This window comes from Amblyomma mixtum, chromosome 3 (assembly GCF_055824585.1).
Source record: "Amblyomma mixtum isolate Tamu chromosome 3, ASM5582458v1, whole genome shotgun sequence".
In the NCBI taxonomy this organism is placed as follows: Eukaryota; Metazoa; Arthropoda; class Arachnida; order Ixodida; family Ixodidae; genus Amblyomma; species Amblyomma mixtum.
This window is the reverse complement of record NC_143014.1, coordinates 200,004,327-200,018,780: the sequence shown is the minus strand read 5'-3', so window position 1 is coordinate 200,018,780 and position 14,454 is coordinate 200,004,327. Positions and strand designations below refer to the sequence as shown.

The following is a 14,454-nucleotide window of genomic DNA, read 5'->3' as shown; positions in this document are numbered from 1 at the left end:
ACACCAGCGCGGTGTTTTCAGGGGATTATAATAATGCAGGTGGAGTTTTCTGCACACTGCTCTTGAAGATTACCACCTCACTGGGCATTTGTTTGTTGGGCTGTTCATTTGTGTGGAAGGAAATTTGTAAGCACACTGTGCAAGGTTTAGGATAAGGTTTCATCCTTAAATCCACACCATTGTACGATAGAAAATGGATAGACTGATAACTTGTCTGACTCGTTATAGAAAAAGACGCATACTGCTTCATAGCGGCAGACTGCATTAGAAAGTGTTGCTGATGTGCAGTCGGGCAGTGCTTAAGAGGAGAGTAAGGGTGCCATCAGACAGTGTACCAGCGAGCGAGGCAAAGTCTGGTGGAACTGCGCGTCAGCGGCATGGTCATAGTGGTCATGCTAAGTGTCACACGCAGCTTTCACTGTCTGTTAGTGGAGCACACTGAACGTGTTAATGATACACACATGGAATGGAACTTTTTTGGCTGAACTTATTTTTCCCACTTCCCGGCTGCCATGTTGGGGTGCAGGCCTTACTCAAGTATATATGCTGGTTGTCTGTTTTTAAGCGGCTAGGCGACCCATCTGCTCCACAGAAAACCCTTTCACATTAGTAAAGGTATCCTAAGGGTTTTTTGCACCCACAACTAGTTTTTCATGACAGCTTTCTTTAATCTGAGAAGCGGCAATGTAACCGCACATTGGCATTTGGCCATTTAATACGACTTTTACAGTGATTCGACATAATTGAACATTTTCATGCGATGATTACCTCAATAACAATATAGATAGCATAGCTCCGCATAGCAGGCCTTTGGCTACAGCTCCATTTCAGTTGTAACCAAAAAATATTGAGGGAAAGTGTCTTAATGAGCTATAACAAATTATCTAAATGGGCTTCACTTATTTCCCCATTATATGCAAACTAATTGAAATTAATTGTATATTTGAAAACAGGAGGAAGGAATGTCTATACACACCTAGAAAATAATTTCATTACAATATCTCTAATAATGAAAATTTTGATTTCAAGACCTGTATCTCCCCTTAATTTTAATGTCTAATTTATTTCAATTGGCTCTTTGGTCTTGTCAGTGTCAGTTGCATTAAAAAAGCTCCTCGTAATTAAAACTCTGTATATAAGTTGAACGAATATCCTGCTCCATTTTTAAGTTCGAATTAGTGAGAGCAATTTGTACTCCAAGAAGTGTAGTTCCCTACTTTAAGGGAGCTTTCTGATTATATTTCATAGCAAAATAAAATCACTGAACTGCTGTTCTACATTGGCTGTATTTGCATTGTGTTGCATCTGTTTATGGTCATCAACCAATGTTTTGGATTCAGTGGGATTCAAAAAAAAATTCTGAATCAAGCAGGCTGAAAAAAGTTTGTAAACTTCAAAGAAATTGTGTTGCTGAGAAAAACGAACTCGGAAAATACTAAACTTTATATTTTCCATGTTCCACTTGCAAACGATAATGATATGTTTGTATCACAGTAACGCTGCCATCAGGTCTGCACTGAACCTGTCTGCACCCCACCTGAAGTCACTGATACTAAAATGTGCGATGCGGCCGCGGGTCGTGCCACGGGTTATGCTGTGAACCATGCCATAAACCATGCCATAAACCAATTCTATGCTAGTGTGTTGTAATGCATGCATCTTGCCGTTGCTTTATTAATCGCATAGTTCCAGCTGACATATGCTGTGCAAGCCAAGCACAGTCCTTTTCCGTGGACAATGGCTGTCAGGAAGACCGAGCGAGGGAGTTCTCGGGAAGAAGTGACTGCCTCCAGCTGCCCCTTGCCCCACGGGTAGTAACGGTGGCATCTCAGCGGTGGCAGACGCTGCTGCTGTCCTGTTATCAACGAATTGTGTTTGCAGGCCTGCATGCTCTTTTTGTAGGTCAGTTTGATAGGAACAGAAGAGCGTGCCTTGTCAAGCCAATCGATCCGATTTAATCACTTTGATCCAATGTGGCGCGTTTCATAGCGGTGAAGAGTCATTTGGTTGTGGCAGCACTGCTTGCTCACATCTGTTAGGTAAAAAAATTCAGCTTTCAGACTCCACAATGACTCGCTGCTGTCTGTTTAGGCCTGAAAAATCGAACTTCTTGGACTCCACAGATCTCGAAACATTGGTAGTAAATATCTGCACATTCTTATGACCTATGAGGTGCATGGCGGGTCCTCATTAAAACCTGAAATATCGTATTACAAGTCTGATTCATGGGTGTCCAGAAAATCAGTCAGCTGCTTTTGTCACGAGGGGAGCTTCAACAACATGTATGCAGCAAGTTTTTGATACCTCTGAAGGAAAAAAAAATATTTCATGTTGAGTTGCATTCAGTGTGATCCATACATGCCTGAGATCCTGTTTGAATGCCTTTAATGTTTCACCTGTTGGAAACAGCTGCTATTCAGGGTGTTGAAAAGGTGTACTGCAATGCCGTAATATAAAGTGTGGTAAGTCATCTCTATGCATTATAACTGCCCTACAAAGAAAAAATTATATTGTAATGTTACCACTTTGTACTGTCATGGATAAGCTGACCTGAACTGACAGAGCGATGACCAATAACTGCTGGTGATGCCATGTAGGAACATGAACTGATAGCGAGATAAGTACTGGCTCAAGAGTGCAAACATGTATGCCGGCTGCGGAGGCTGAATTTTCATGTAGGCGAAATTCAAGAGGTCCGTGCACTGTGCAATGTCAGTGCCCCGTTAAAGAACCCCAGGTGGTCGAAATTTTCGGAGCCCTTCACTACGGCGTCCCTCATAGCCTGAGTCGCTTTGGGACATTAAACCCCAATAAACCAAACCAAACAAGCCTGGATTAGCTTAATGTGTGTTAGGGGAGCTAACGGGTGCCTCTTTGATGCACCTTGTATCATTCTTACAGTCCGACCTTGAGCACTTTGCACTTTCTGCTATTGCAAAGTTTATCAAAGTTTTGCTTCTGTCACTTTTTTTCACTAGTGTGCTGCCTTCAGAAGCATTATCACTGCATGGTCATTCCACTTGAAAAGAGATGTAAGAAGCACTCTCATGCTGGTGCTTACCTCATTGAGTCATGTTGTCGTGGCTGCACAGAGAAACTCGCAGTTTTTGGTTCTCACTCCATCATTGGAGGTTTGCTTGTCCATAACTGTGTAATTAACGTAATGCATTTTTCCCGTTTTTATGAGGATTTATTCAGCTCATGGACACGTGAACATAAAAAAGCAGAAACTATCATGATAACATTAGAAGGTTGTGTGGTAGTACACTGGTGTAACTAGTCCTGCTTTGTCTTTCTTTTTTTTTTTCCAGTGGCCCTTTGAATTGGATACTTTTCAAAAGAAGGCCATTGCTTGCTTGGAGAACCAGCAGTCGGTGTTTGTGGCAGCTCACACCTCAGCGGGCAAGACTGTTGTTGCTGAATATGCTATTGCTCTTTCCAGACGCCACATGACAAGGTCTGCATTTAGGCAATCATTGCAGTAGAACTCTCTGATCAGACTTGATGCTAACTAAAGTTCTTGCTTTCTGAAAAAAATTGTTGCTGTAGGCTTACCCACTAGTTTCTCCACAGAAAGTTTTTTTCTTTTTCCAGAACAATCTACTTATCTCCTATCAAGGCATTGTCCAATGAGAAGTACCGTGATTTTAAAGCAACCTTTTCAGACATTGGGCTCATCACTGGTGATGTCCAAATCAGCACGGAATCATCCTGTCTCATCATGACAACTGAAATTCTGAGGCATGCACCAGCTTTCTTTCTATTCTGACCACTTTTTAATTTCTTTGGTCCTGATATGAAGTTTGTCAATCACTGTGGTGGAAATGCTGCACCTTTTGTGTTTAACTCCACCTTTGCATTGAATTTGCTGCATGCTGGTATGGTGCGTTTTGGAGCGTTTTGGTGAAATTGTGTTAACACTGTGCTCAGGCACGTGGCAGGGCATGGGGACACGTTTCTGTGCGCCGTGTGCGAGCCCCCTGCATTTTAGGTGCTACATTGGGCTTTTGACATATTGGTTTTGAGTCTTTCGCACAGAAAGCATCTCTTGTAGAGTGCAGCATTGATGTCATTTACCACACACGTACATGGCACAATCTCACGAGGCTGTGGTGTCCATAACTATGCTCAAGTGGCTCGGGCCTGGACTTAATCTGGCGGGTGGACTTACGTCTTGTCATTTTCTCTCTTGCCTCAACGTAGTCACATTTTAATACATATACATTGAAAACAACACATCCGAAAGGCATTCAGCTACGCATGCAATTGTTCTTGCTTATAAAATAATGTTAGTCAGAATGAGATGTACTGTAATGACTGATTTATCAGATAAGTAAGGGCTCGTGAAGATGAAAGTTGTCAGTGACTACTGGTTTATGCCGCTAAGTCCTTTTTTTACTTAAAGGAGTAAAGGTGCCAAATTTTTGAATGCATGTTTTTTTTCTTTGAAATAGTTCGCAAGACAATATACCCCGTTTCGTACACAGCAGGCAATGCCGCGGAGGCTGCAGTATTAGTATGTCTGCAAAACCGTATTGCTCCACCAAGTATCATTCGTTCTTTTCGAAACTTCGGTAGGTGTTTGGACGAAAACAGAGTGGTAAAAAACAAAATGGTAGCATTGAAAATCACAGTTAAAGCTCTGAGACCCTGAATGTTCTGGCCATCTGGCTATAATTTTCAGTGACGGTGAACTACTTTTTGGGTGTGGATTGAGTTAGAGCGATTTGCCCTACCAACCACGTATCATATCACCACATGTAATTCTTGCTTCTCGTAGTCTCGGTGAGTCGCAGGACAAAATTGTAGCAAGAGGTAAAACAAAGTCACGCCACTTGAGGTTTGTTGCAATGAAATATGCTTGTGTTCACTGCGGTTGTATGCCGAACTACTTTTGGACGTGGACATATCGTGCGCGAACAGGCGTGCTAACTTGGCAGGCATTGCCTGCTATGTATGAAACGGATTATAGTATACATGTGTTATGATGTGGAACTTGCCTGTGCCATCTGAATAATTTATAACTGAATTTTTTTACATGTCGTTTCTGTTTCAACAGCTGAACCGTGGCTATGACATAAAAGAAGAGTCGAGGTCACGTGAGGCATACAAAAACTGTGATATAATTGCTGCTTGTTCATTTTTTGTCATTCCAGAGTTGGTATGAATTGGAACGAAGAAAGCAGCGATTATGCTGCAGTTTTGGCCTGCCTCAGGGGACCTCAACTCTTCTTTTACACCACAGCTATCATTTGGCTGTTGAAACAGAAATTTGAAAAAAAGAAACAAGAATTATATGTTATTTGTTACTTGTTGGTGCAATCCATGTTGTTGTCCATGTTTTATAAGGGGCTGTGCGTATTTCAAAGAAGGTACACTCAACTAAAATTTAATATGTCTACTTTAATGGCATTTTTATTTTCGCATCTTTATGTGGAGTTTGTCTGTGGCTTTGAGTTTTGTTTTACATATCTGCTCTGGGGTTCCTTGATTTTTATGACAGCAGCTGTTAAAAAGCTACCCAACAGTGGGGTCCTTTGGTAGAGGTCTAACGTCTTTGCTAATGGTGCGCTCATTCTCATGCTTGCACCCCTATCAGCGCCGGCAAATTGCCATCTGGTATACAGTGGGTAGGAAATTACAGTATTTTCTCGCAAAATTTGCACACTTTTTTCTTTAAATTAGGGCTCTAAAGGTGGGTATGCAAATTACGTAAAAATTTTCTGAACACTTCCTAAAATTCCTTACAAGTTCGTAACACGTAACATATACTGTATATTGCAGCCTATACGTAGACCTCCATCTCACAACCCTCACTGGCCAGCAAAAAAGTTGGCCCCAAATATAAGACTCATACCCCCTCCTGCCCCACCCCACGCTATGTAGCTCCCTGCGGGATGACATGACGGCACGTGCGCAGCTCAAATCAATAAATGTGCTACGATACAATCGCCTAGCCAGCAATGGGAGTCAAAGGAGGTAACGGGCGAAAAAAATGACGCACTCGGGTGTAGCCCAGCTAACTAGCAGCAAACTGAACGGCAAACGGTTTGATAGTTTCGGATTGGGGCGTGCGCATAACTATTTCTCCAGGAAAGTGACTGCCTGTGCGAGCGAGCCGGGTGAATGGTGCGCAATTCGTGTCCTTGCCACTCGCACCTATTGGAACCGCACACGGCGACGCAGCCGCGCTGATCTTCCCAGGCCTGCCTTGCATGCACCCGTGTACAGTCGTGGGCAAAAGTGGTATACAACACGCAGCCGGCTGCGGAGCTCAGGAAAACTGCATTGGAACGCCATCTAGCGACAGCTATCTGGGATCGAGACAAACGTGGCGGTGCCCCATTTTATCGACAAGCATGTCAGATAGCTCAGCTTGATGCGTCGCGCTCCTTCTCGCCTAAGCACTCTGGCGCGATATCAGTCTCACTCTGGAGCAAGCGCCGGCCGTCCGTGGTATCTTGATCGCTGAAAAGAAAAAAAAATAAATAAAAGGGGCACCACAGGTACGGTTCTGCTGCAGCACCGCTAGGGATTTCACCGAGCGGTTGCGCGACACACCGAAAGGATTCAACTTACATCCCTGCAGATAAGATGGGTCCCGCTTGAGCTGTCGCAACCCCTGTCGCTGTGGCTAGATGGCGTTTCGATGCAGTTTTCCCGAGCTCTGCCACTGGCTGCGTGTTGTATACCACTTTTGCTCACGACTGTGCATGCTGGTGGTCTGGTGCAGCAGGGAGCGCAAAATATGCGCATAAAAGTTTTTTTTTTTCAAAAATCTGGATAAAATGTTGGGGGTGCCCAAATTAGGCAAGTAAGTACGGTAACTCCTCCAAGTTCTTCTGAGTTGTTTGCACACTAGTGACAAAAGGCTCTTGAACATAAGTGATGGCAGTGAAAGTGTACGTATCTTGCACAAGTGAAGTGAAGTGAAGTGAAGTGAAGTCTTTATTTCATAACAAAGTGTACAAAGAGAAGTACTGGTCAATCTAAGCACATAGTGCTTGTTAGAAGACCAGGCAGCCAGTGTTGCATCCTTAAACTAGGATATAAAGCAATATACATTCACAATATTCACATAACGGTAAAAAATAATAATACAAGGTAAATACAAGTAATACAATCCTATGCGAACAAACTATAAAAACGATAAAATGGAAAAAAAAACGAAAAAGAAACCCGTCAAGTTTCCCACTTGGCAAAAAAAAAAATCACACATTACAAGACAAAGTTGAACACCATTTCCTTACTTCTCTCAGCATTACAGCTCGTGATTTTAAATCGTACAGTATCTCACTTAATTCATTGAATATCTGAGGTACATAATAATTTCTAGCTTTCTTTCCATAGTTTGTAAAGACTCGTGGTTTAACATATTTCTCAGTTTTTCGTAGTAATACATCTTTCTTTACTAATAGCTTAAAATTGTTAGAATAATAGTAGCGGGTCAACACAGTATACTTAAATAGCTCATGCACTGGAAGTATTCCTAGTATGCGGTATTTCTCGTGTCTCTATATGTTCCCATTCCGTTCCATAGGCTATGCTATTGACAATTCTTTTAATTATTCGGTTAATATTTTGTTTCTTGTGGTCAGAACACGTACCATTCAAGGTGATACCGTATGTGATAATTGTTTCGGCTAATGAATTATATACAGTTCTTACCGCGGCGGCCGTGGCGGCTAGAATTTCTTTGGAGGAGAAATTCTAGAGGCCCGTGTACTGAGCGATGTCAGTGCACGTTAAAGAACCCCAGGTGGTCGAAATTTCCAGAGCCCTCCACTACGGCGTCTCTCATAGCCTTAGTCGCTTTGGGACGTTAAACCCCATAAACTAACTAAACTAATAAACTAACTAAGTTCTTACACAAGAAATAGGGAAAAAAGCGTAGCGGATACCATTGCATTTTAAACAGCTGTCATGCATATACATTGTACTGTGCAAAAACATTACCATTTTTTATTTACTTCCATAGTTGTGCTGCAATAATATTGCAGACTGTCAGTTCAGTGTTGTTAATTTTAGGTGGCGAGTTGTGCTGTACATCAAGAGGCGCAGCGTTTGAGCCACAGTTTTGGTCCAGGCTTACTGCGAAATCTTTTCAGTGTGAAAGCACCATTCTGATGGGTAAACCCAGAGCAACATATTCGATGTTTGTAAGTTTGTGCCAAGTATCTTGCGGTGTTTGTGGGTTTGCTACAAGTGAAATAAATGAATAAAAAAAATCAAACCAATGTTGTTGCGACCGGGATTTGAACCAGGGGTGGCACAAACAGATCAGCTTTGCTATCTAGTGCTCGAGAGCACTAGGCTATCGCCACAGTCGAGCACTCCTCGTGTTAAACTGTAACACACACTCGCACTGCGCATTGTACATTGTCGTCGTCATCAACTTCACCGTCTTCATCAGCAATGACACAGAGAAGTCTTTGTCTTAACTGTCATCACTATTTTTCGTGCAGTTCTTTTTTTGCATGTTTATAGAATTTAGTTGAAAATTTTGTCAATTTTACATTGACATTTGCATCATGACACTCACACTTGTCGGTGCTGTACACATTATGTGATGACATAAGTGGCGCATAAATTGTTGCACTTCTGTTCAAGTTTTAAAGAGCTTGCAAGCGTTGTCTTAATGTTCAGTAATAGAAATCCAGGATGGGGCTGCCACAGTAGCCATTTTCATAACTGCAAACAGTTGTCATTCTCCTGCAGTCATTGTTCTGGCTGCGCAGGCTGTCCGAATAAGTCTAATCTATATTTGGTGCTGTCTTGTGACAGGTTGCATGCTATGTAGGTTTCTTTGTGCCTGGCACAGCTGTTTCAAACCTTTTTTAGTCTGTTCAGCTCCTTATACACTTAGCATGTGACTTTTTTGCTTTATGCCACTCCTTTTTTCTATTTTCATTTGCAGATCAATGCTGTACAATCAGTCGAATGTAGTGGCTGATTTGGAATGGGTAATATTTGATGAATGCCACTACATCAGTGATCCTGATGTGAGTTTCTCTCATTTGTTTTGTTTTCTTTTTGTAAAGGTGTGCTAAGAGCCATGCCTTGATTTCTGAAACTATGTTAGGGGGACCTGCTTTGATGAGAAAAAAAGCTTCTTTGTCTTTAATCATGCATGGTCATTTCTGGTAGTGTTTGGTAACCTCTGAGGGCATAAAAATCTATTTTAGCATGTTACATGCTCAGTTAATCTCTTCTCTCAAAATCCACCTATACCAGTGTCTGGTCTCTGAGGCTATAGAAATCTAGACTAGCATGTTATTTGTCAAGGTAGTTTGTTTGTCTGCTTAAGATGCCGCAAAGAGAAACCATGAAACCTTTTTTAAACTTTACGGTCCATAATGCGTGATTTTTCCCTCCCGCGCATGAGGTAACTTGAGTGCACCACCCTGCTCATCCCCCAGTGATCATACCCAAATGTGTACTTTCTGTACTTATGCTAAGAAAAGGGTGCAGACGTGTCATGTACAGGTATAGCTTACGAGTTAAAGTTAAGACATGGGCAGCAGATTTATGTCATTGATCAGTAAAACCTCTGTGCTCCATGCAGGCTTTGTGAGTAAGCAGGGCTTGTCTGTGTGCCATTTAATGGATGAAGAAATTCATGAACTTTCGATGAATTCTGACACCGACATGAGGCAGAGTATGTCTATTGATGCAAGCAGCGTGAAACATCCACTGAACGGGCATGCGAGAAAACCTGGGAGGGAATGAAAACGAGTTGAAAAATAACTTGGCATTGAAAGAGTTAATACTGCAAATAGCTTATCGTAAAAAGTTTTTTCAAGTTGTCTTGCCTAAGAGCGGCATCTTTTGAGGAAATACCAATGTATATTAGGCAGGCATGCACTCTCTTAATGTGTTATAAATTTTATGTCTCTCTCACTGCAGCGTGGTGTTGTTTGGGAGGAAGTACTAATCATGCTGCCAAGTCATGTTGGACTTGTTCTTCTGAGCGCCACTGTGCCAAATGCATTGAAACTTGCCAATTGGATTGGGTACGTGTTTTCATTAGCACTATTTGCATTTTTTTCCTTCTTTTTGAGAGATGTGAAGTCAAGCTTCAAAGTGCACTTGTTTCAATGTGTCTCTTTTCTTAAAAACTAGTACTATGCTTGAAAACATCAGAGGCTGGAAATCAAAGATGTGAATAGTAAATGTCTATCTTGGGTATCTTACTTTATATTGAATTTGCTGAACATTTGAGGCTAGGGATAGTTTAGATGAATTAGATGTTGAAGTGGCATCTTATTCTTATCTCATGTCCAAGCAGATACAGTAGAACCTCGATTATACGACTTTGAGATTACTGCAGGAAACTGTTGTATAATCCGGGTTGTTGTATAATCGTATAATTGAAAATCTTGCACAAGTGACACATTCATGTAATAAACGTGTCTGCTACTCTGGGTTATGTGCATTTTAAACACGCCCATTTTCGTTCTGCGAGTATTAGTCTGAGACTGCACGCAGCCACGCTTTTCAGCACCGAAGAGATGGCTTTAGGCGAGGAGTGCGTGTGCTCCCGTCCCTGTGCGTTAAGTAGACATCACAAACTCGTCGAAAGTGATGATTTCAGCGCTGCACCAGAAATATGGCTGCTCTGACTCTTCGAAGACGTTTTGCGGCCACGCAGTACAACAGTGCCAACGACATGTCTTTCTGTTCAGACTTCCTCTAGAACTGCGTCATAAAGGAAAAATTGAAAACACAATGTTCCCCGGTGGCGTGAATGCGCTGCCGGCACGCTTTCGGCAGTGATGTGCGGCTTGCCGGGTGACAGCGTGCCACTTACTCCTGGCTCGCTTGGTGTCGCTAGGCCTAACATGCTCCACACTGAAGCCGTAGTGGAAAGTGGTTTCGAATCTTTTTACCGCCTGTACAATAACTTCATGCTGGTACTTCAAGCTGATTTCCCTAACGCCTTCATTAGCGAAGCTAGCGAAAAAACTGGCCAGGCGAGCGTCCTCGCACCGTCAGCCAGGAGTCGCACGCTTGAAGTTCGAGTCTAAGCCGTCGGCAGAACCGTCATTGCAGGCGGTCATGCTATTGATCGCATTGCTGTGTGCTCGTCTCTGTCTTGATTCTGATATGGAACCACCTTTGTTTTGTGTCATGTCTGCCAATAAAGCGCTCCGCCAGTGTCTCATTCCGGATGGTTCCCGCCGGTCGTCGTAAGAAGCGAGGCATGCATATTTTTCCGTCATATAATTGAGGCTTTTAATGCAATATCGCTGTGGGAGATTTGTTGGTCGTCGCATGAACAGGGGACGCATAATCGGGATTCTGCTGTATGTCTGATGTCCGGTAATGAAAATTTTTTTTCATGCTTCAAAAGCTTTTATTCATGAATCTCCTTTATTTGCTGATCCAGGCGTATAAAGCAGAAAAAGCTCTACGTCATTTGTACAACAAAGCGCCCTGTGCCTTTGGAACACCACCTGTATTTCAATCAAGAGACTTTCCTTGTTCTGGATGCCAATAACAACTTCCAGACAGCCAGGTTGGTGGCACATTTGTTTTGTCTTTGTCATAAAGTTGAGTTCTTGTGCTAAATTTTGCTTGCTTTGTGAGTCTGACATGTGCTGTGTACCCTCTTTTCTGTAGCTACAATAAGGCCTGTGCGAGGCAGAAAGAAACAGAGACTATAACTAGACCATACGATGTGAGTCATCCTTTCTTTTTGCTGTTGTATATATATCACACTGTTGTGTAGCATAAAGCAAACTTGGAACTAAACACTGTGAATGTTACTTAGAATGCGTCCATAGTACACAACAAATGAGTGCATATTTTGTGCTAATATGAAACTCCTTTGAGGCACGGTAAAAATAGATGCATATCATCTTATCAGGGCTGACTTTGTCCTAGCGTATGTCACTGCGAATGAAGCATTGCTTGTCAAAGTAATCTTTTCTTGCATTATGAAATGCATTGAGAAAAGTGAGAAGGTCAATGAGAAGTGCGAAGTGCTTTTTTTTTTTAATAAAGAGCATGCTGTGTTTGGCAGCAGCTAGGTTTTATACATCAGTGTGTGGTTGCACGGTGAGGCTTGATTTCTGGTGCAACATTTCATCACTGAGTGTTGTTTTGTAGTCTTATGCAGGGTTATGTGCTGATTTCAAATTATAATCTGCCTTTTGCAGATCAATATCCTAGCTGCGTTTGGTGGAAATAATCCAGTTGACATAGTTTTGTGCCACTGCCGTAGTCAATGTGGGCAGAGTCACAAAAAATGACAGCTTTGGGGGCAGTTATTCATGTACAGTTAGCACTGTTAACAGGAGCCCCATATGAGTGCCAAAAGCAGCTGTGCAATGTGATGATGCAACTGGAAGAGTAGGAGTGTGCTGTTCAGTAATGCAATGCATAATGAACGATGGCAGCAGGGTAGCATACAACAGAACATATGGCAAGCAGCGTTGTGCCGGTTGTCGCTTCTGGTGTTTAGTGCTTTGGCACTTTGGCAAGACAAACAGTAGAAATGTGCGGGTATCGGTTCTTGGTCACGAAGTTGATGTGAATAATAAAAATTGGTTATGAATCATATAGACAATTTTGAATACGAATACAGGAGCTTAAATTAAAAACAAATGCTTTTTCACAAACACGGCTATGAAAAAATACTTGTGTTGCGAATTAATTTTATTTCACTCGTCATCAGCATCAGCATAACTTATTACTCTAGTAAGGTCTGCCTGACATTGAGAAAAGGGAAAGGGTTTATGTATTATGGGGTCAGTCTGCATCCAGCTGGCCGGGAAGGCGATCATGCCGGCTACACACAGGCGTTACTTGTACGCTACACGTTTCCCCAACCCATGGTGCAGAGTCGCAGCCACGGCAGGTTCGGACGAAGTAGGCAACAGCAGAGCACGCGGGGAAATAGTTTATTGTCCTAACGCGAGGTGAACCACACTGCGGAAGAAGGTTCTATCCGATAAAATAGAAGTTCAGTAGCTCACCATGTCGTCGTTGACCGGCGTTGGGTCCTCCGGAGGTTGGCAGGCAGGAAGGGATCCTTCGGGGCAGCTCGGCAGGAGGTCAGCGGCAAGAGAGCGATGTTCCCACCGCGAGTTCTTTTTAACCCCTAGGGCATTCCTCGCTAGGGGCAACCAGTTGCCCACAAGCTCAGGCATGTGCCCCTTCCCTAAGTAGCCAGTGCGCTGTCGTGACGTCACGTCATTGTTGGGAACGGGGAACATTCCTAGCGGCGGCTCGCGCTCGTCTCGTGACTCTGGCGCGAGAACGATGAAGGATACCAGTTTATCCCACAGTGTGCAGCACTAATAGTAATAAACTATTTTGCAGACGAACACAGTGAAACCTCGTTAATGTGTACTCTGAGTCGTGCCTTCATGGCTGTGTGCTGTGTTAGTTTTAAAGGATTTGTAGGAAAATTAACAAGAACATTATGAGTGTCTTGAATGCTTTATTGGGCACTTTAGTGTTTTTTTTTTGTTTGCTGTGGCATATTTATTATTTGTTAGAGATGTTATCTTTTGTAATACAAGCTGCTCAAGAAGGGAACGTAAGAATAACAGTTATGTAGATTACTGTGTTCGTGATACTGCATGATGTACCTAATACTGATATCTGTAAAATAAATTTACAATTTACAGTTGTCAATAAAACAAAGAAACAGGAAAATTTGTAAATAAAGATATTAATGTGCTTCTATGTCCACTGATTTATATTTTGCTACATGCTTCCATGCTTTTTAGAAAAAGACCCGGTACCTGGGACTGATCCAGCACCTGCGCAGGGCAGACCGGCTGCCTGCCATTTGCTTCACTTTCTCACGACGCCGCTGCGATGAAAATGCCCAACTACTTCGTTCGCTCGACCTCAACTCAGATGAGGAAAAGTGGTCTGTGCGACGTTTTCTTCAAACTCACGTTATAGCCCGGTTAAACCCGGTTGACCAGGAGCTACCCCAGCTGCTCTCCATGCGTCAACTCTTGGAAGCTGGTTTTGGTGTCCATCACAGTGGTGTGCTGCCCATTCTCAAAGAGGCCGTTGAGATGCTCTTTCAGCGTGGTCTTGTGAAGGTCAGTGTGGCAGACGCATACCCTTATGTTCTTGTGCTTGAAACCGGGTTTGGTTTGAAGAAAATATTGAAGAGTAAAAAAAGGAGCAAAAGTGTGGGGAACAAAATCATGGTTTTGCTATGCTTGCTTATTGGGGAGTTCACTTGAGCCTTTTATTTTTAATATGCTATGTGAGGTAAGGAGCACAGAACTTTAGTGTGTGAGCTATGATTGTTGTCGGTATTTTTTTACTTTTCTGGCAAGACAAGGCATAACTGGCTCACTGTTAAAGCAATCATGCTTCATATTGTTTTAAAATGATGACAATTTCAGCTCTTTTTTTATCCTTGTGCATTCAGTTATTTATGTTTGGAAGATTCATAGCAGTGGCAGGAAAGTTTGTCATCAA

The 14,454-nt window shown here is 42.5% G+C and overlaps 1 protein-coding gene across 2 annotated transcripts in view; it reads left to right on the top strand.

Annotated features, from left to right (window-relative positions):
• Positions 1 to 14,454, top strand: part of LOC149353274 (superkiller complex protein 2-like) — a 103,193-nt gene that overhangs the window by 29,419 nt on the left and 59,320 nt on the right. For both annotated transcript variants that reach the window (XM_089582443.1, XM_089582442.1), the window contains 7 exons: positions 3,312 to 3,457; positions 3,595 to 3,741; positions 8,918 to 9,002; positions 9,907 to 10,013; positions 11,390 to 11,518; positions 11,623 to 11,680; positions 13,740 to 14,066. In XM_089582443.1, the coding sequence (XP_089438569.1) occupies positions 3,312 to 3,457; positions 3,595 to 3,741; positions 8,918 to 9,002; positions 9,907 to 10,013; positions 11,390 to 11,518; positions 11,623 to 11,680; positions 13,740 to 14,066 (999 nt within the window). The remainder of the gene's footprint in view (positions 1 to 3,311; positions 3,458 to 3,594; positions 3,742 to 8,917; positions 9,003 to 9,906; positions 10,014 to 11,389; positions 11,519 to 11,622; positions 11,681 to 13,739; positions 14,067 to 14,454) is intronic.